Here is a 20373-nt window from a genome sequence, read left to right on the forward strand (position 1 = left end):
ATCTTCCACCTCCCTTTGGAAGCCAACAGAAGCTTGTGACAGGCGGTGTCATTACTACTAATGACCTCATACCTGGACCCCCAGTGGCACATCTCCCCTCTCCCTTTTATTCCTTAGGAGGGGGAGCTTTATTCCTAGCAGGCCCTGGTGGTCAGTCCCCTAAAACTCACTCATCAAGCACATATCTGCAAATGTTCACATGGTGATAGGCCAGGGGGCATGTAATGGCAGAGAATAAGCACAGAGCATCTTCCCAAAGCACCGATTTCCTATGAAGATTGTGTGGGAAGAAAAAAAATGCACATTAAGATAAACCCAGCTGTGTGATGAAATAAGCTGCAAAATTCAGATCAAGCTTTCCAGCTGAAGAATGAAACTTCCGAGACATTTGCTGTTGTGACTGCCACATGCTAGACCCCAGATCATTAATCAGAACATCAGAGCCTGAAAAACAAATCTGTTTTGTAAATAAAGTTTTCCTGGAAAACAGCTATGCCTATTGGGCTGCTTTTTGCAATATAACAGCAGAATTGAATAGTTGTAACTGAGACCGTATGGCCAATAAGCCTAAAACATTTGCTGTCTGGTCATTTGTAGAAACAGGTTGCCAACCCCTGATCTCCTCAGATTCTTTGATGGTAAAGTTTGAATAATTCTGCGCTATTCTGATATCTGAGGTCAGCAGGTCTCAGGACTGAAGAGTGAACATTTTATTGCACATTGACAATTCTCAGTGTTCTAAGTGAATAAACCATTGTTTAACTCTAACAACAACCCTAAGAGCTGGATAAGATTTTTCTTGTTCTATTTCATAGGTGAAGAAACTGAGTTAGAGATGAAACTTGTTCTAGCTCAGGTCTTCTCAAATTTTAACAAACAGGAGAATCACCTAGGTATCTTGTTAAACTGCAGACGCTGGATCAGTAGGTGTGGATACATGAGTCTGCATTTCTAACCAGATCCTAAGCTATGCTGGTCCAAACCACTCTGTGAGCAGTCAGGATCCAAACCAGAGCCACTACCCAGAAGCACGGGGCTGCAAACCCAAGTCTCTAACCCCTGGGCACTGGATTTCTCAGAGGAACCCTTATAAGTGAGTCATAAATCTCATAAGAGTTCACATCTGCACCTCCATGGCCCCACTGAGACCTCAAGGACACAGCCCAGTTTAGAACTTCACAGATTGCCTGGTTGTCCATCAACATATAAATGGGGACTGAGCCCCAGTGGGAGGAAGTGGGCTATGAAACTCATCTGTTCTCCCAGCCTCTATTCCCTCTCCAGAAACCTGGATTACTATTTTGGTGCTGTCCCTCCCCCATACTTCCATCTGGAGCCTGGTGCCCAGATCCAGGGGTAGGACTTGTCCTTCAGGTCCTAAACCTGTCCAATCCACACTTGCATCCCCTCTCCCACCACAACCATTGGTTCAGAGATGGTCATGTGACCTGAGGCAGGTCCAATCAGAGAGAGTTGCAGGACTTCTGTGGGAACTACCAGGAAGCTCTCGCTCATTCCCTGATGGGTTTGAAGATGAGTGATGTGAGGCTACAGTAGCAAAATGGAGGGGATGGTTTTGCTCTCTAGAATACGTTCAACAATGAGTAGAGACACTTCTGGTTGTCACAACTTGGAGGAGGAGGGAAGAGACTACTGGCATCTAGTGGGTGGGAACCAGGACTGCTGCTAAATATCCTTCAAGGCACAGGATTGTAGTTCACAGGATTCTGGGTCTCATAACAAAGAACCATCATCCAAAATGTCAATAGCGCCATAGTTGAGAAACCCTGGACCAGAGATTCTGTAACCCGCTTGTCCCCATAGGACAACCCGGAGCTCCTACAGGCCATGTAATGGAGCCTGAGAGTGGACTCTCACAGTGAAAAGCAGAGACAAAAGACAGAGATAACCTGAGTGCTGGGGACATCACCAGAGCCCTGGATCCAGCCATGCCTGAAATGAGCCCTGCTCCTGGGCTTTTCCACCTTGTGTCCCAGTGAATGATTCTTTGGCTTAAGCCTATTAGATGATGATTTTTGTCACTTCCAAACCCTCCCATAAATGTGGTGAAATAGGCTGGGCATATGTCCTTCTCTGTGTTTCATTCATAAATAGCCCCAAGCCAGAGGACCTGTGTGACTTGCCCAAGGTCACACAGCAAGCCCATGGCATGTGCCAAACAAACCAGTATTTGTTCAGTGACCTCCTACAGGAAAATCTTATTTTTATAGTAAAATAAACACAGATACATGGAACAGAATGGCATATTCACATTAATTCAAGATAAAATAGGAAACTTCAGAAATAGTTTGTTGTTGTAGTGACTGCTAGACTACAAACAAGAGCCCAAACTGTTAAAGAAGTTAGGGATGGAGTTGGGACTAGAACCCAGGTATTCTGACATCTAGTGCAATGGGATTCTACACCCCAGGCTCCCTCACCCTCCTCATGATTCTTGGCCAATTAAAAATTTTTCTCATCCATATGACAATCCTGTAATCCAGGCCGGGATTGTTATTTAGGAAACTCAGGCCCAATGACTTGTCTGTCCAAACTATAACACTCAGTTCTGACTCAATGAGGACTTGAACTCAGGTCTTAACAGTTCAAGTCAAGTCCACTCTCTGCTCTGCTTTTCTGGCTGGGCAAAAGGTAGAATCTGTGGTCACAGGGCAGGTCTGTCTCACCAGAGCCTGGCCTTCCTAGAACTGTGCTCTGACCATAAGCGAGGAGAATGAAGTTTTAAGGCAGAGCAAGAACGTCCATCAGGAGCCCTCACTCCTTTTTTCCACCCATGCACCCTGCTACCCATCAAACACAGGGGCTTATTGCAGTGCTAGGAGGACATTTGAAATGCCACCTTCAGCATCCTCAAGTAAAGGAGCTTGGAAATTAGACCAGCCTATGTTGGAATCCCCCTTGTGCCACTTTAGAAGCTACGTGATCTTGAGCAAGTTCACTTTACCTCTCTGAACCTCAGCTTCTTCATTTGAAATATGGGACCTTTTGCTAGATTTCATAAGACTTAAGTTAGGTAAGACATGTGAGTGCATCTGATATGTGTGTTGGGTGAGTGTCAGCCTCCTTTTCTAAGAAGTTCCTGCTTTGACCTCATTTGGAAGTTACTGGAGAAGTACAAACTGCTGTGGTCCTAGGAGGAGATGATAAATACTCTTGAGCCATCTCAATAAAGCCCTCTGCAGCTGCCCATTCTGGGGCTGCCCAACCCCACCTGTTCAGGTCTAGTTTGTGCTTCTCCCATGTAAGCACATTTTTCAAATCCTTACCACATCATTGCAAAACAGACTGGGCACGCATTTCTCCCCTTGTTTCATAGACAGGCAGGCTCCAGGCCTTGAGACTTCTGTGGTTTATCCTAGGCCACCCAGCAAGCCAAGGTATGGCCTAGAACAGGCTTCCTCAACCTCGGTGCCACTGACAATTGAGGGGGAATCGTTCCTCGTTGTAACAGGCTGTCCTGTGCCTTTGTGGGATATTTAGCAACATCTCTAGACTCTACCCACTAGATGCCAACAGTACCCCACTCCCAGCCGTGACAACCAAAAATGTCTCTGGACATTGCCAAATGTCCCCTTGGTGGATAATACCAGCACCATTGAGAATCACTGGCCTAGAACTGTTTGTTCAGCATGTAACCTAATGTTTTCTTTGAAAACACAACTCCAAGGGCCAAAATTTTTCTTCTTCTCATAACATATAACTTAATCTGTTGAAAGCAGATAGAGCCCATATTTCAACATTCACATTTGGCATCTTTTTCCAAGTATTTCCAGGGTGTCAATTAGGGAAAATGGAAAAAGAATATTGGACACATGCCATTTTTCCATTGGGCTTTGAGAAAATCCCCATCTTGAATTTTCCTAGTATATCTCTGTCCGATAAGCCCACTCATAAAACCAGGGCCTTAGCCAGGGCCACACAGGACTCCTTACGGACACACCATGATCAGGGCCTTACTGCTGTCTACGTTGGTGGCTGGAGGTAAGCCCTGTTGCCCAGAGGCACTTTTCCAGCCTCCTGGTGGAACTGGGGATGGGACCTCCCTGCACCCACGGGGCTCAATCGTGTGGTTGTTAAGAAAGTTGGAGTGAAATTTAAGAAAAGTGCAACAAAGTGTAGGACTCTACAACCTGTAAGGATCCTTCCAGAACAGGGATTCTGTATTTGGGGGTTGGGAATTCAGGAAGTGTGGGGTAAATTGTTTGGGCCACTGCCTCCTGGGTTTACAACCCTTCCTCTTTCTACAGCTCTCAGCTGTGGAGTCCCCACTTACCCACCACAACTGTCCAGAGTGGTTGGAGGTGAAGATGCAAGGCCCAACAGCTGGCCCTGGCAGGTGAGTCCCCTATACTCTACTTCTTGCCTCCCTGTCCTTACATACGTAACATCATAACATGTTATAATGTTAGATACATAACATCACCACAGGGTCTATTGCACTGGCAAAAATGAGGATTGGTGGAGACTCAAAGGGCAGATGGGGGAATTCAACAATAAAAAATACATTTCTGTGCCCTTGGTCAACCTTGGGGGTGGAAGGAGAGGGGCCTTCTCTAACGCAGATAAAGATCTGCCCTAGCCCACAACCCATCCACACAAATTCACAAATACATTCTTTCTGTTAGCCAATCAGATGCTTGCTTACAAATATACTGTTATCTGATGATCCATTCATCACTCTCTATGCAAATATTCCTTGCTTTCAGGAACCAATCAGTGCTATTTTATGCAAATTAATTCTTGACTATAGGCAAATCAGTATTACCAATAAAGTAAATGCCTTCTTACCTTGAAATAATTCTAACAATAAGGTGACTACAAATGCTGGGTGGGGCACAGGCACAAATTACTAGGACCTGTTAGTGGTAGGACTCATGAAAGAAATATGTGAGGCTTATACTGACATAAAAAAATATAGTAAAATCTCTCTTATCTGACATGATTGGGATTGAGTAATAGGCTCAGTGATAAAGAACACACCCACCAATGCAGGAGACCTGGGTTCAATCCCTGGGTCAAGAAGATGCTCCAGAGAAGGAAATGGCAACCCACTCCAGTATTCTTGCCTGGGAAATCCCATGGACAGAGGAGCCTGGTGGGGCTACAGTCCATGGGGTTGCAAAGAGTCAGATATGAGTTAGCAACTAAACAATGAATCAAAAGATTGGTTATAGATAAATTATTAGAAATCACACATATCCTTTAAACATTTATTTTAATTGAAAACTTGTAAATACACAGTTAGTCACCAATTTATCTTATATAAATCATCCCTACAATATATCATCTGTAATTCCATTTCTTTAAAGTAGAGTAACTGACTATGAGATACTCAAGAAGCAATCTGACAGTCCTTCCAGATTGTGATGACCTTTTTTTCTCCATTTTTCAGTTTTTTCATCCATGCCTAATTCACAGCAATTTTTTAAAAGGCATGGTTATCTGGTCTCTTCCAAGCACTTACCTTAGTTTCCATGTAAACCACAACCATCTTTTAGAACTCATATTTCATTGGTTACATATTTAATTAATACACATAATTACAATATGAGTACAACTGGCATATGCAGGTTTGGGAGCAGAAGGGTTGAGTGGGGTGAGTTTACAATGTAAGTGAGTGCTCAGAGTGCCCCATGCAGCCATCAGTAGGTTTCATGGAGGGAATGCAACATTCATTCATCTTCCTTTCAATTAGGAGAGCTTCAGTCATAGATAGTGACAGACAATTCATAATTTATGTATTGGATTGGCCACAAAATTCATTCAGATTTTTCTATAAGATGTTACCAAAAGAAAACCCAAACGAATTTTTTAGCCAACCCAATACTTAGCTCTGTGTACTTTTGCCAGTTCTTCTACTTTTCTCACACTCCCACAATATATTTTTTTCTGGAAAGTTAGAAGAGGGGCCCTGGGGCCCTATACCTCCCCCTTAAGTAGAGGCCACCCTTGTGCTGAGAATCAGTCAATGCTGCCTACCAAAATATCTCCTCACCCTCTGGACCATTTGCTCACCTCTGTACCACTTGCTGATACAAAGGTATCCTTGCCTTGGGAACCAATTGATGCTAGTCTTAGAAGGGTCTCACTACACTTCCTGCTTCTGCTTCCCTAGGAGATTTTTTTAATCAGGATGGGTGGGCAGGTCAAGCAGGGTGGGGACCAGGGTGAGGCAAACGAGGCACTCACTTTAGGGGCAAAAGTTAAGGAAGTGCCACAAAACTCAGTAACCAAAATGAATTTTTAATGCAATGTTTTTTAAAAATCAAACTTTATCATAATGAAAAAAATATCAAAAATTTAAACAAATATAATTTGCTCTGCATTGGCTGAGAGGTCTCTTCTGTTCCACACTCATCTCAAGATTATGATTCTAGGTCACAATCCACTAGACACTGGAAAATAAAGTGCTAGATGATTTAAAATTAAAGTAGGGTGTGTAGGACTTCACTGGTGGCCCAGTGTTTAAAACTCCTCATCTCCACTGTAGGGGGCGTGGATTCTATCTCTGGTGAGGGAACGAAGATCCCACATGCTGCAGGGCATAGCCAAAAAAAAGAAAAAGATAATAATAAAGTAGGATGTGTAAAGATGTGTAAAGTTCCACATAGATTCTGGAGTCAGACTATTCATGCTATGCCACATACTAGCTGTACAAGTGCAGCAACTCAATTTACCTTTCTCAGTGAGTAATACGAAAAATATATGGCACCGCTCATGATGTGGACCATGTTGTACAAGTTTCTATTCACTGCCTTAGTTTATTCATCTGTAAAGTGGGGATAATAATAGTGCTTCATGAGATCACTGTGACTGTGATGTGAGCTTACTTACACTCTGAGCTCAGAACAGTGCCTGGTATATGGTAAATGTTCAAATTATTAGACATTTGAAGTGTTAGCTATTATGATTATTAATCATCCCAGGAGCCCCAGACAAGCATTATAATCCCCATTTCCGAGACAAGGTAACTGGGGCTCAGAAAAAGTATATAATTGCCCTGAGTGACCCAGCGAGCCTGGGGGAAAGTACAGAGTCAAATTTGGCTTAACCTTTGCTCTTGTGGCCACACTTTGCTGCCCACAAATTATATGTTTACACATTACTTCAAATTTTCACATTGGTAGGATGATTTCAGCCTATTTGGAGATTTTGGGGTGGGGCATCCTTTTAGGTATCTTTGTAATTTTGTCTAGTTTTAAGCACTGTTTTTAAAAAGTCAGTTAATCTAAGTCCCCTTAATGTGAGGCAAACAAGAAGATGTCATGGGGATAATCAGAAATGATGTTTGCAGAAAAGCAGCATCACTCCTGCTTTCCCTCCACAGGAACCGTGGTCAGAGCAGGCCATGCTCTGCTGTCACCTCCCTCCTTTCTACTTGGCCTTGGCAGGGACTTCAAGGGGAAGGAGCTGGGACAGCTTCCACAGAGACCCAAATGGTGCCAAATGCAACCCCCTTCAAGTTCCAGTCCATACCTATCAAATCTAAGTGGAAACAAGTTTTTCTTTAAAAAAAAAAAAAGGTTGAGGAGTCATCAGGGGTAAAGTACACTTAAGTATTTTCATATTCCTATGAGTGGATTTAGTCTTCAAGGAAAAACTGAAGAGCAATAGGCGACAAGTTCGGCAAGAGAGACCAGACACTTGCCCTGCTGAGTCCATTTTCATTCATTCACTCACTTTCTGATTAACTCACTTGTTCAATTTATTAAGGACCCACTATGAGACAGGAACTGTTCTAGGCACCTGGAATACAGCAGTGGAAAGAAAATTCACAGAGCTTATATTAAAGTGGGAGAATGAGGCTATCAGCCATTGAATGCGCAAATTCATAACATCAGGTGATGATAGACACTATGATGAAGAATAAAACAGGACAAGAGGAAAGAGCTGTGTGCGTCCATATGTGTGCATGGGTGTGTAAGGATATGCGTGTACACTTGTGTGGACATGAGTGTGCATACCCTTAGATGAGGTGGTCACAGAGAACCTCACAGGGAAGGTAACCTTGAACACAGACCTGCAGGAAGTGAAGGAGAAAGCTATGCTAATACTTTAGAGAAGAATAGTTCAGGCAGAAGGAATAGCAAACGCAAAGGCTCTGAGGCAGAAATGGGCTTGTTGTGTTTCCAGAGCCTCGAGGAGGTCAGTGTGACTGGAGCAGAAAGGGGAGTGAGAGCCTGTAAGGTGAGGGTGGTCATGTAGAACCTTGTAGGGCATTGTACAGTTTGGGGTCTACATCGTATAAGAGCGGAAGCCACTGGCAGGTCAGAGCAGAGGAGAAGCATAATTAAGCTCACATTTTAAAAGGATCATTCTGCCCACTGTGTTGAGAAATGGGGTGAGGAAGGGGCCAGACTGAGATCAGGGACAAACATAGGAAGCTGCAATAATAATCCAGGTGAGATGTGAAGATGATGGGGACCAGCAATTGAGGTGGTAGGAGGGAGGCGTTCTGTCCACATATTCTGGAAGTAGAGCTGGTGGGATTTGCTGGTGGGTTCGAATGAGGCATATGAGAGAAAGAGAAGCGTCAAACTCACTGCCAAGAGTTTTGGCCTGAACAGCAGGTACAGCTGGTTTGCCATTTACCAAGACAAGAAAATTTAAGGAAAGCACGGATTCGGGGAGTGGGCAGAAGGGATAAAAATTTTGCTTTACACATATTAAATTGGAGGAATATGTCCTGAAGAAATAGCTCCCAAGAAAGGAAAAATCCCAACAAGTCGCACTACAGAAAGATGCTCAAAACAATTACTTCTTGGACTTCGCTAGCAGTCCAGTGGTTAAGACTCCCCACTTCCAATGCAAGGGGCGTGGATTCCATCCCTGGTTGGGGAACAAAGATCCTACATGCCTTGCAGCACAGCCAAAAAAAATTTTTTTTAACTAATTACTTCTTAATAGAGTTTTTATTTACATTTTTGACATTTTGTGCATCATAGATTTTTTTTGTGTTAATTTTCTAAAGATTATTACAATGTTATGTAGCTGGATTAGCATTTCTTCGTGCCCCCTTAGATTTTACACCTGAGGCGAGTGTCTTGCTTGCTCAACTTCCCGTGCCCCCACTCCCGGGGCTGGGATGCTGCAGAGCAGAGGGTCCAGCCCTTTCAGCTATGGGATCACCTGTGCCTCTTCCCAGGTCTCCCTGCAGTACAGCTCCAGTGGCCAGTGGCGTCATACCTGCGGAGGGTCTCTGATAGAACAAAATTGGGTCCTGACAGCAGCCCACTGCATCAGGTAATTGCTATTCCCCCGTCTCCCCGCCCGCTCACCCTACTAGCCAGCACTCATCTCTCAGTTAGAGCCCAGATGGCCCAAACCACCCCATATAAAGGAGCATCGCACATAACCACTTCCTTGGCCAAGAAATACACTCTCTTCGATCTACAGTTCAGTCTGTTGGTCAGGTGATAGACCCATATATATATATGGATTGACCGTCCTGTGCAGGGCACTGAGGGGGACTATGGGGAGGCAGAGGCCCATTTTCTGCCCTTTTGGGGCAAACTAGATACGGCCTCTGGATCTGGAACTGGGTTCACTTGAGCTACTTGAATGACTTCTTCATCTCAATACCATCACCCGCAAAAAAGCAGATAGCGGTGTTTGCAGTAGTTGTAGTTGGGACGCTCAGTCGTGTCTGATTCTTTGCGACCCCATGGACTATAGCCTGCCAGGCTCCTCTTTCCATGGGATTTTCTAGGCACGAATACTGGAGTGGGTTACCATTTCCTTCTCCAGGGGATCTTCCCGACCAGGAATCGAATCCGTGTCTCCTGCATTGGCAGGCAGATTCTTTACCACTAAGCCACCGGGGAAGCATCCATGGGTATTCAGTGTGGATTCAACGAGATGATGCATTAAACGGGCCAGCACAGAGTAAGCACTCAATAAAAGTGAAACTAGCACCATTATAAAGGCCCACGGGGAAAGGAAAGGCTCTGGGACATCCATTGTTCACCTGTCCTCTTCCTTCCCTCCAGCCTCTGCTTAGCTTACCCAGGCTGGCGCTCACTGGAGTTTCCACTGGGCCAGTGGGACACTCTCATTGTCGGGGTGGCCCCTTCTCTCTACCTAATTCACAAGTTCTATGAGGTGGTGGGGGAAATCACAGAGGTCTGGGATTCAGGAGTCCTGTTTCTAGCTCCAAGTTGTCACTAAAGAGCTGGAGAGTAAGACTTTGGACCAGTTAGTCCTTCCTAAGCCTCAGGCTGGCTTCCTAGGTGGTTCAAGGGTGAAGAATCCGCCTGCCAAAGCAGGAGACGCAGGTTTGATTCTTGAGTCAAGAAGATCCCCTGGGGAAGGAAATGGCAACCTACTGCAGTATTCTTGCCTGGAGAATCCCGTGGACAGAGGAACCTGGCGGGCTACAGTCCATGGGGTCACAAAGAGTCAGACACAACTGAGGGACTGAGCACGCACCCTCGCATGCAAGCCGCAGGGTTCCCCATTTAAAAACAGGAAATGAGGAGTTAAACTAAAAAAAAAATGGCCTTGGGAACTTCCCTAGTGGTAGTTAAGACCCTGTGCTTCACTGCAGGGGGCACAGGTTCCATCCCTGGTTAGGAAGTTCTGCATGCCATATAGTTGTGGCCAAAAAAGATAATAAAATTTAAAAAGTAAAATAAAAAAATGCCCTTTAAGTTAAATGACTGCGGTTATCTGTATCCATCTCACTTCCCCTATAGTAATATAGAGCTTATATTATTATAACTTTTATTTTATATTATAGTTTACAGTTGGTATAAGGTAGTTGTAATTACTGTTTTGTTGTAGTTATTATGTTACATCGTAACTAACCGATTGCCCCAAGGAAAGAAAAATTCCCAGTGCCAACTAGTGGCTCTTGGAGCAGGAGCTGGCTCAGGTCCCCTAGCACTGTCCAGAGCTTGGTCTCTAACCGGTACATTCACTGGGGTGTCCCAGCCCATAGGGCTCAGAGAGAGGAAAGGACAGCCCAGAGCTCACCTTCCCTGCCCGGCCCCCTCTCCCCCAGCTCCTCCAGGACCTACCGAGTGGTGGTGGGCCGGCAGAGTCTCTCCACCGTTGAGTCTGGCTCACTGACCATTGCAGTCTCCAAGTCCGTGATACATGAGAAGTGGAACTCCAACCAGCTCGCCCAAGGGTGCGTTCTGTCTGGGTGCACTTTGGGGGGTGGGTTGGCAGGGACACAGACTGGGGGTGGGCGATCTCACAGAAAGCAGTGGGTGCTGTCCCATCCTTTGCTCCTTCTGTAGGGAGGGGGGAGAGGTTCTCAACCCCAAAGAGGCCTGCACTGGCATGTGACTGGGGTGGCAGGGGGAACCTAGATCTCCTGCCAGTTAAGTCTACAGCGTTCCGGTCCACCCCAGGCACTCACTGACCGTGGATTTATTCTGTGCCAAACCCTGAGGACACAGAGATGGGTCTACAGGCCCCACGACTGGGAGTGGAGTCCATGAGCAGAGTGGGACATGGTCCTTCCTGCCTTCCTCCACCCTGTACCTCCTCCCAGCAAGATCTTTTAAAAACAAAGACTCCTGATACCCTGCAAAGCAGCCTCGGTAACAGACACAGGAAGCTAGCCAAGGGTTCAGAGCTCTGCAAAACCCTAGTGATGGTTCCCCGACCAGCAGGGAAACTCTACTTCCCAACTCCTTGGACAAACACATGCCACCCCATGCTCACCCTGAGCCTTTGGTGACCATCCCCCCACCCATGTTCCACACACCACACAGGGTGCTGGACGCACAGAGATGCACAGGTCACCACAGCAGCTCTCAGGGAGCCCATGGCCGGAAGTGTGGCTGTGAGGCAGTGCGGGGGTTGGTTAAGGAGCCTGCTGGCTTAGATATGAATAACGACCATGTGGCATTGTTGGCATCTCCTTACCAGGGACAGAAAGTCATCTTCCCTTTTCCTGCTTCCCCATCAGAAGCAGGAAGTATCCATCATCCTCTTCCATCCCAAGAGCACGTCTGCAGTTCCAGAAGGGCCTTTAGAAAGAAGTACCCCAGCCATCTCTTCAAATTTGCATAATTTAACCACACACAGGCCTCTTCTGCAGCCCAAGATGCCACTCTTGAATGGCTGCCCAGAGAGCTCACTCACCAAATCTTCCGATGACTCTGCATCACAGCCCAGGAGAGAGCAGAGGATGCCTTGTGGCCATAACTCTCCGTGCTCTTTCATCTGGGCAGCCTGCTGTGGTCCAGCACTGACGATGGCTCACAAAGGATGCAAGGAGTCCATGAGCCATTAGTCTCTGCCCCCAAAGGGACTAGTCAACTAGATGAAACACACACCGACAAGACATTGGAAAGCCATAAAACGACATGGAATGTGTCCAGAGAAGCTTTAAGAGATGGGAAGGAGATGGCTGGGCAGAGAGTGGAGAGAGATTTTTAGCTACATATGGCCTCTCCATGTGGCCTTGGCTTCTTCATGGCACAGAGCTTAGGATCTAAGAAAAGAAGTCTTGAAAGATCATACAGAAGTTTCATCTCTTGTCATGACTTGGTCTCAGAAGTCAAATGGTGTCACTTCCTAAACATCACAGGCCCCCCATCCCCAACCAGGGGGAAGAAACTGAGACCCCCAACTCTCAATGGACAAAGTGTCAACATCACATTGCAACAAGCACCAATAGGTGGGAAATCTCATTGCAGCCATCGTGGAAAATGTGATTGGCCAATCGCTAAAGGTTTCCTAGACAAGGACGTGAAACTCAGGGATAAATCTGACAGCAGAGCTCAAGGTGGAAGAGAGAGTGAAGAATAAAGGCAAAAAGTCCTTTCGGTCTGAACATCTGCTATTTTCTAAACCAAACACAGGAAGTACAAGGCCAGCATGGACATCACCAAGCAATCATGGATTTATTCCCTTGCTGATCCTGGAAAGAATCTCAGAGTCCTTGTCAACACAGTCTGCCAGGCAGCCACAACTAATCCATCAGAGTGGACTTTGCAAGACAGACCTACTTGCCCTCTCTGTTTTAAACAGTCCCCTGAAAGGCCTTTAGGAATTTAGGGCTTCAAGCTCCACCAGGGACAAAATACAGTCCTGGAGGGACTTCTCCAGTGGCCCAGTGGTGAAGACTCTGCCTTTCACTGCAGGGGGTATGGGTTCAATCCCTGGCAGGGGAACTAAGATTCCACACGCTGCTGAATGTGGCCAAAATTTTCTTTTTAAATGCAATCTTGGGGTTTAACCATAACTGCTCCCGATCCCTCGGAACCCCAGTGGCGGGAAGATTCAGCATCAGTCCAGCCAGGGACGGGGTTCAGTGATCCAAGCTGGGGCTAGAATCAGAAATATATCCGGGACAGAACCAGTCAACCCTCTGGTTATGCTCTGCTTCTTTTCCAACCCAGGAACGACATTGCCCTGCTCAAACTGGCCAGCTCTGTCCCCCTGACTGACAAGATCCAGCTGGGCTGCCTGCCGCCTGCCGGCACCATCCTGCCCAACAACTACGTCTGCTATGTCACGGGCTGGGGAAGACTGCAGAGTAAGTGGGTGCTGGGAGCCCCATGGCTCCCAAGGGAGGTGGGCGATGTCACCCCGGTTCAGTCAGGGGTTTTCTCTGTGCTCATTATCCAAGGAGTCTGGAAGAAGTGCCTGCTGCCTTGGAGAAGAACGATAGTGTAGACAGACAAGGCCTTCCCAGGTGGCTCAGTGGGTCAAGAATCCACCTGCAATGCAGGAGACGAGATGCAGGAGACAAGCGTTCATCTCCAGGGTTGGGAAGATGCCCTGGAGGAGGACACGGCAACCCACTCCAGTACTCTTGCCAGAGAGGCCTATGGACAGAGAAGCCTGGTGGGCTACAGGCCATAGGGTCGCATAGAGTTGGACACAACTAAAGTGACTGAGCCCGCACACATGCATGCACATAGACAGACAAGAATTCAGAATGCCTGGGTTCAAATCCCAGTTCCTCCACTTATTTGCTGTGTGGCCACCTGCAGATTGCTTAGCCTTTCCACACTGAAGTTTTCTCATCTGTAAAATGGGGATAATAACAGGCTCTGTATCACAAGGTTGTCGATAATCCATTGGAAGCACTTAGCCCAGTGCCTGGCACCTGGTGCTCTGTGTTAGTTGTTGTCACTGTCACCATGACTACATGACATCTGGCACAGAAGTCCCTCCTATGGCCCAAAGCCAGGGCCTAAAATAGCATTCACTCCATGACCTCAGGATTCTACAGCTCCACAAAGGTCCCTGGGGTCCTCATCAGAGTCTCCCCTTCCCATCTCAAACCTCACTCGTCATGTGCCGCCTTACCATGCCACTCAGACTCTGACTACGTGTGGGTCTCCCTTTGACATAAGCCCTAAGGGTCAGAAATCCAATGACAGTAAGTCACCAAGAAGGAGCAGAGGACCTGCCCTCCCCTTGGGAAATCACCAGAGGTTTGGAAAATTCCAGGAAGGCCCATGCAAATAAGTGACTATTTTTTCTTATAATGACAAACCTATACGTGACATTTTTTTACAGAGGTACATCGACACACATACACTCAAATTGATATCACTCTCTTGCCTGGCTTATCTGCAAAAATAGGACCCACAGACACTTAGCATAAGTGAGAAGTGGAGATGTATCTCTTACTTATTGAAATACAAATTCAGCCACTGGTTCATTTATCAGAAAACACCCAGGCAGAATGTATTTCACTGAAGGCAGCAAGAACCAGGGAAGGGTCCAAGTGCTTGACTTTATTCCCAGCTATGTTGGCCACTAGCTGTGTAACCTCAGCTCGTTGGCTTAGCTGGAGTCAGGTGTTCACCCCTGCACCAATCAGCAGTGGCCAATCAACTGTGAGGATACAGTGTAGGCAAATTGGCTGCTTCCATGGCAACCCTATGGATGGAAGGAAGGAAAAGGGACCAGAGAAAAAGGGGCTGGGCAGAAATTTCAGTAGGCATCCCCTACTTGCTTTTTCCCTTTGTCCCTGTAACACCTTCTCTCTTGTCTCATGCAGGCAATGGAGCTCTTCCTGACATCCTGCAGCAGGGCGAGCTGCTCGTTGTGGACTATGCCACATGCTCCCAACCTAGTTGGTGGGGCAGCACTGTGAAGACCAATATGATCTGTGCTGGGGGAGACGGCGTGACCTCCAGCTGCAATGTGAGTCCAGGAAGTCACCCCCCCCCCAACAAAATGGAGCTGAAGGTGGGGAGAGTCTTTCGGGGTCCTAGACTCTATCCTCACACCTGCTGGCAAAAGTGCTAGGAAGCAGCTTCACATGTTTGAGACCCTGACCTTTGTCCTTGCAGTCTCCAGAAAAGATGTTTTGAGATTCTCCTTGTAATAGTGTCTACCCTTTCACTGCTGGAAAGTCCTGCCTTGAGTCCCATTGAGGGCTCTCATTACTGTCATCACTCTTATTCTTTCCTCTGTGTAGAAAGAGAGACAAGGGGACCTATTTGCTGAGTCAAGACCTTTCTGAGATGATTTCAAGTTTATCTGTTGAATTAACCCCATTCGTGATGGTCGCTTCAGGGTAGCTACCACACAGCCTTTCTAGACACACCATCTTAACCAATAGACTTGCTATGTGGTGGACTTTGCATCATGAGCACAGAGCAGGAAGGAGCCTCATGTGTCCTTCAGATCACACTGGAGACCTCCACTTTCTGCCCATGCAGACCAGCTCCCAGGAAACTCCCCCAGTGGGAGGAAACTCCCAATGGTGGTGGAGTGCATGAATTTCTAACTCAGGGACACATCTCAGCTCCTTCACTTACTGCCTGAACAACCTCAGACTGAGGGGTTTTGCTTTTCTCTTTGGTGAAATGGTGTGTGTGTTAGTCGCTCAGTTGTGTCCAATTCTCTGTGACCAAGTGGACTATAGCCCTCCAGGCTCCTCCGTCCATGGGATTCTCCAGGCAAGAGTACTGGGATGGGTTGCCATTCCCTTCTCCAGGGGATCTTCCTGACCCAGGGATCGAACCCAGGTGTCCTCCATTGCAGGCAGATTCTTTACCATCTGAGCCACCAGGTAGCAATACTTACCTTGTAGATTTTTGTGAAGATGAAATGGAATAAGGCCTATAAAGTGCTCAGCACCATTCCAGGCACCCAGAAAGAGCAAGGGCTAGTTATGGTGCCATCTTGAGCTGTGACTGCAAGGGCTGGCCTCGGGGAACTTGGCGACCCACATGGAACAATATAAATACACTGCCAGTGTGTAAATCAAGGGCTCTGAAGAGCAGCCCCTGCCCCGCCCACCCCCCTGCCCAAGCCCCCAGGCCCCTCCTGACACAACTCTGCTCTTTCCCAGGGGGACTCCGGCGGGCCACTGAACTGCCAGGCGGCTAACGGCCAGTGGCAGGTGCACGGCATAGTCAGCTTCGGGTCCTCCCTCGGCTGCAACTACTACCGCAAGCCCTCCGTCTTCACCCGGGTCTCCAACTACAATGACTGGATCAGTTCGGTAAGAACAGGACACGCCGTGAGCCCCAGGGCCCTGCCCGGCCCCGGCCCAATGAGGGCCATGCCCACCTATGTTCTAAGAATCCCCTCCCTCCTCCTGAGAGCTAGAAAGTGCAGGCTTGGGCAGTCTCCACAGGGCTCCCCATGGGCCTTGACAGTTTCTGTGTAAGTTGAGTGAAAGGCACATAGAGGACAGCTTTGTCCAAAGAGGTTGAGAATAAAGGTTACTCCTCCAGCACTAAGAGCAGTTTTCCTAGGATTCATGGAGTATTTTACTTTTCTTTATCTATGTGTAAGCCCAGACCCTACTGCCCAATGCTACATTTATCCGCAAAGCCCCAAACCCAATCATTTGAGTCCCCCACAGCCTTAATTGTTGGAAACTAGTCCTTCTAAAGGGGTTCCCCTATACTTTTAGCAGTTAAAGAGCAGTGTTAAACCTTAATGACCCCGATTAAGTGACACATAAGCATTAGTTACCTCCACCGTTAACTGTACATTTAATTTTATGTAGAACCTCTGATGTAAAATATCATTGCAACTTTCTTAGATAATTACAGGAGAGGTAAGAGATTTCCAGAGGCAAAAAGACTTCTTCTTGAATTCAGGAAAAGAGAACCAAACCGTTTTTTAAAAAAGCTGAATCACATGTTCTGGGGTTACATGTGTGCTGTGCTGTGCTGTGCTTAGTCGCTCAGTCGTGTCTGACTCTTTGTGACCCTATGGACTGTCGCCCACCAGGCTCCTCTGTCCATGGGGATTCTCCAGGCAAGAATACTGTGTGGGTTTCCATGCCCTCCTCCAGCGGATCTTCCCAACCCAGGGACCGAACACAGATCTCCTGCATTGTAGGCAGATTCTTTACCATCTGAGCCACCGGGGAAGCCTTGGTTATATATTCAAAAAGCCGTATCTATGTTAATGGGGAAAGATCTATTATAGGTTATTTTATAGCCCAAAGTAAAAAGACTAATATATGTTATTTTATTAGCTGGTAGATAAAATTTTTCTAAATGTAATCAATGCTTGTTTATAGTGGTAGAATTTTTCATTAAAATCAAACAAGTTTAAAAAGTAACAAAAATAAACCAAAGGGTCCCCCAGATATTCTGTAGGGTGGCCAATCATCTCAGTTCACCCTGGACTGGGAGGTTTCCTGGGATGCAGGACTTTGTGTTTCAGACCAAGACAGTCCAGGTAAACGGAGCTGAGTTGGTCCCACTACAACTCCGACTGTGTCCTGTGAGCTCAAAATCAGTTCTTCACAAACTTCCAAACCAGCTCAATTCCTATTTTTTTTAAAACAATGGATAAACATTCATTTATAATGGAAACCAGAAAAAAATTGTATTTAAAAAAAAACAAAAACAAAACAAGCACCAATCTTGGGAGCAGCCATGGATATAATCAATGGTAGGTGGAAACAGCCAGAACATGGAGGGATGTCACAAGAAGGGCAGGCCTGGGGGGTACCTGGGGGGGGGATTAAGGTGTCGTGCCTGATGATGGATGTTTGGGAGAGGAGGGGAAGAGGAGGACACTGTGCTGATTGGGGGCACGTTTACTTTTTTCCTTTCTTGTTTGCGCTGGTCTTCCTTGCTGTGTGCAGGCTTCCTCTAGTTGCAGTGAGCCGGGGCTACTCTCCAGTTGTGACGTGAGGGTTTCTCGTTGCAATGGCTTCTCTTGTTGCAGAGCACGGGCTTCCGTAGATGCAGCACATGGGTGTAGTCGCCTCTCGGCATGTGAAATCTTCCTGGACCAGGGATCGAACCCATGTCCCCTTGCATTGGCAGGGGGACACTTTTTAACCCACCCCCCAGCACTGCCACCACCTCAGTTTGCTCTTCTGTAAAATGGGACTTGAACTAGATCAAGACTCACTCACTCTTTTAGGAGCCAGAACAAGTGGGAGTTGTAGTGTCAGAGCTCTCAAAGACAGGAAAGTTGGCATCTGATTTCATTATTTTAAGTTGAATTTACAGAGAGCTGTTTAATGAAACCAAACCAACACTCTATTATAAAATCAGATATGACACCACAGCCGTGAGCATGTGGTCCCAGGAGGAAGACAGCACTGTCAAATGGGCAGTATCAAAACAAGCAGGTGGCCGTCTCCAAGTTTTCCCATTAATACTTGCCGGCTCCTTGCTCATTTGTCTGTCTGTTGGTGTTCCTTTTGCCAACAAGTGGTTATAGGCACCAGAGGTTCCAGAAAAGTTTGTTAGAGAAAATGTAAAATCAAGAAGAGAGTGGCCATTAATTTACAAGATTTTTTTCAGTCAACGGGGGAAAAGCTATGATCTCATCCTGGCAGAGGAAAACCCAAGTCCGACTTTGGAGGTGCCACCAGCATTTCAAAGGAGCCTGGCCCAGGACGGATTAGATGGGAGGATAAGTAGGGTGTTTTCCAGCCAAATCTGAGGATGCTCTCCAGCCCCAGCTGCTGTGTGAGTCACCAGGCAGCTGGCCCTGGCAGCACCTTACCAGGAGCAATTGTCCTGTCTTCTGGTCCCAATATCAGCTGTTCCCAGCCACAGACACACGCACAACAGAGCGGGCCTCAGCTGAAAGCCTAATGTCAGAGGGAATCAACAAGGCTTGCGAGGCAGCTGGGCAGGGGTCCTGCGTTCCCGGAACAGCAGTCAGGGTAGGCACTTGTGCCCGTGACAGATTCCAGGAGCAGCAGAGCCAAGCTGCCAGCTGTCCTCTGGGGGAGGCCACCCCGGCAACTGCAGAGGGGCCAGTGGAACCTTGCGGTGGTCCCAGCCCGGGGGGCACACTGTATGCAGCCTGGAGTTCCAAATCCAGACAGGTGACAAACCAAGGTCAGGAGCTGCAAAGTTGACAGGAGACAGGTGGCCGGGGGCGTTCATCCTTTCAATAGATATCAAATGAATCATCAGTATTCACCAGCTTTATTTTTATTTCAGAAGGTAATACATACTCTTGGTAAAAAATATGAAAAGACTATAGGAGTGTATCAAGTCAAAAAGTAGACACCCCTCACTTGTATGACACCTGCAGTCCCACCATCCACACAACACTTGGTGTGTGGTCTTCTTGATTTACTTAGGTTCATCTATAAAACATTTATATACGTACATATAAACACGCTGTCTTCTAACCAAAAATAGGATTTTACTTCTCATACTGTTCTGCAACTTGGTTTTTTCACTTAACACTGTATCACACTGTACATGTGAGCCCATATATATCTATTCATTCTAAGTAAGATTCCATAGTATGAATATAATGAATGAAGCTTTCACCTCTTTTCCTATTTTCCCCTCTCACATGGCTGCAATGAACATCCATGGACATACATCCTTGCACTGGTCAGTCTCTACGCTACACAGATCCTGCAGCATCAAAGGATCATGGAGCTGGCACATTAGAATGTTTAATAGATGCCAAATAGCTTCTGAAAACGGGTTACGGCCCCTTCCATAGTGCACAACAGTGCCTGGCAAACAGCAGCAATTGTTAACCATTTTGGGTCTCTCAAATCTTTTGAGAAGCAAATCACATCTACAAACATGCCCATGAGTTCCCAGCCCTACTCCACCTCCGCCCTGAAGCCCAAACTGAACTGCTGGCTAAGTCTCCTTTTTTACAGGAAATCCATTTAAAGCTGTGATGACATCTTTTCTCCCAAGCATCATTAGAGCTCCTGGGGAGAGCTGCTTCAACTCCGGCTGCCTGATTCACACAGGCAGTGCAGAGTGGGGAGGGAGAAAGCTGGGAATCTGCACACAAGGCTCTGCTCTATTGAGTTAATCTGATTATTTTCTTGTGTGTCCTGCAGGTGATTGAAAATAACTAACCACCAGAAGTCCCTGGGACTGTTTCAGGCTTGGAAAGGTCACAGGAGAAAAATAACAATAAAGTGACAACTACTTGAATCACATCTTGGTGAGAGTCTTA

At 46.7% G+C, this 20373-nt stretch overlaps 1 protein-coding gene across 1 annotated transcript; it reads left to right on the top strand.

Moving 5' to 3' along the window:
- The first annotated feature begins 3962 nt into the window (after positions 1–3962).
- On the top strand, positions 3963–20272 carry LOC102279793 (chymotrypsin-like elastase family member 2A). Its single transcript, XM_005888880.3, has 8 exons — positions 3963–4002; positions 4269–4357; positions 9167–9264; positions 11024–11152; positions 13380–13516; positions 14996–15141; positions 16298–16450; positions 20255–20272. Exons 1-8 carry the CDS (start codon positions 3963–3965, stop codon positions 20270–20272), a joined length of 810 nt encoding a protein of 269 aa, XP_005888942.3.
- The last annotated feature ends 101 nt before the right edge of the window (positions 20273–20373 follow it).

Source organism: Bos mutus, chromosome 16 (genome assembly GCF_027580195.1).
Source record: "Bos mutus isolate GX-2022 chromosome 16, NWIPB_WYAK_1.1, whole genome shotgun sequence".
NCBI lineage: Eukaryota > Metazoa > Chordata > Mammalia > Artiodactyla > Bovidae > Bos > Bos mutus.

What these genes read in the sequence shown, in the direction of transcription:
- LOC102279793 (XM_005888880.3), top strand. Translation starts at nt 3,963, where the DNA reads ATGATCAGGGCCTTACTGCTGTCTACGTTGGTGGCTGGAG. An exon ending in GGGCTGGGGAAGACTGCAGA is followed by an intron (nt 13,517 to 14,995) that starts GTAAGTGGGTGC and finishes TGTCTCATGCAG; the next exon opens with GCAATGGAGCTCTTCCTGAC. An exon ending in GCGTGACCTCCAGCTGCAAT is followed by an intron (nt 15,142 to 16,297) that starts GTGAGTCCAGGA and finishes GCTCTTTCCCAG; the next exon opens with GGGGACTCCGGCGGGCCACT.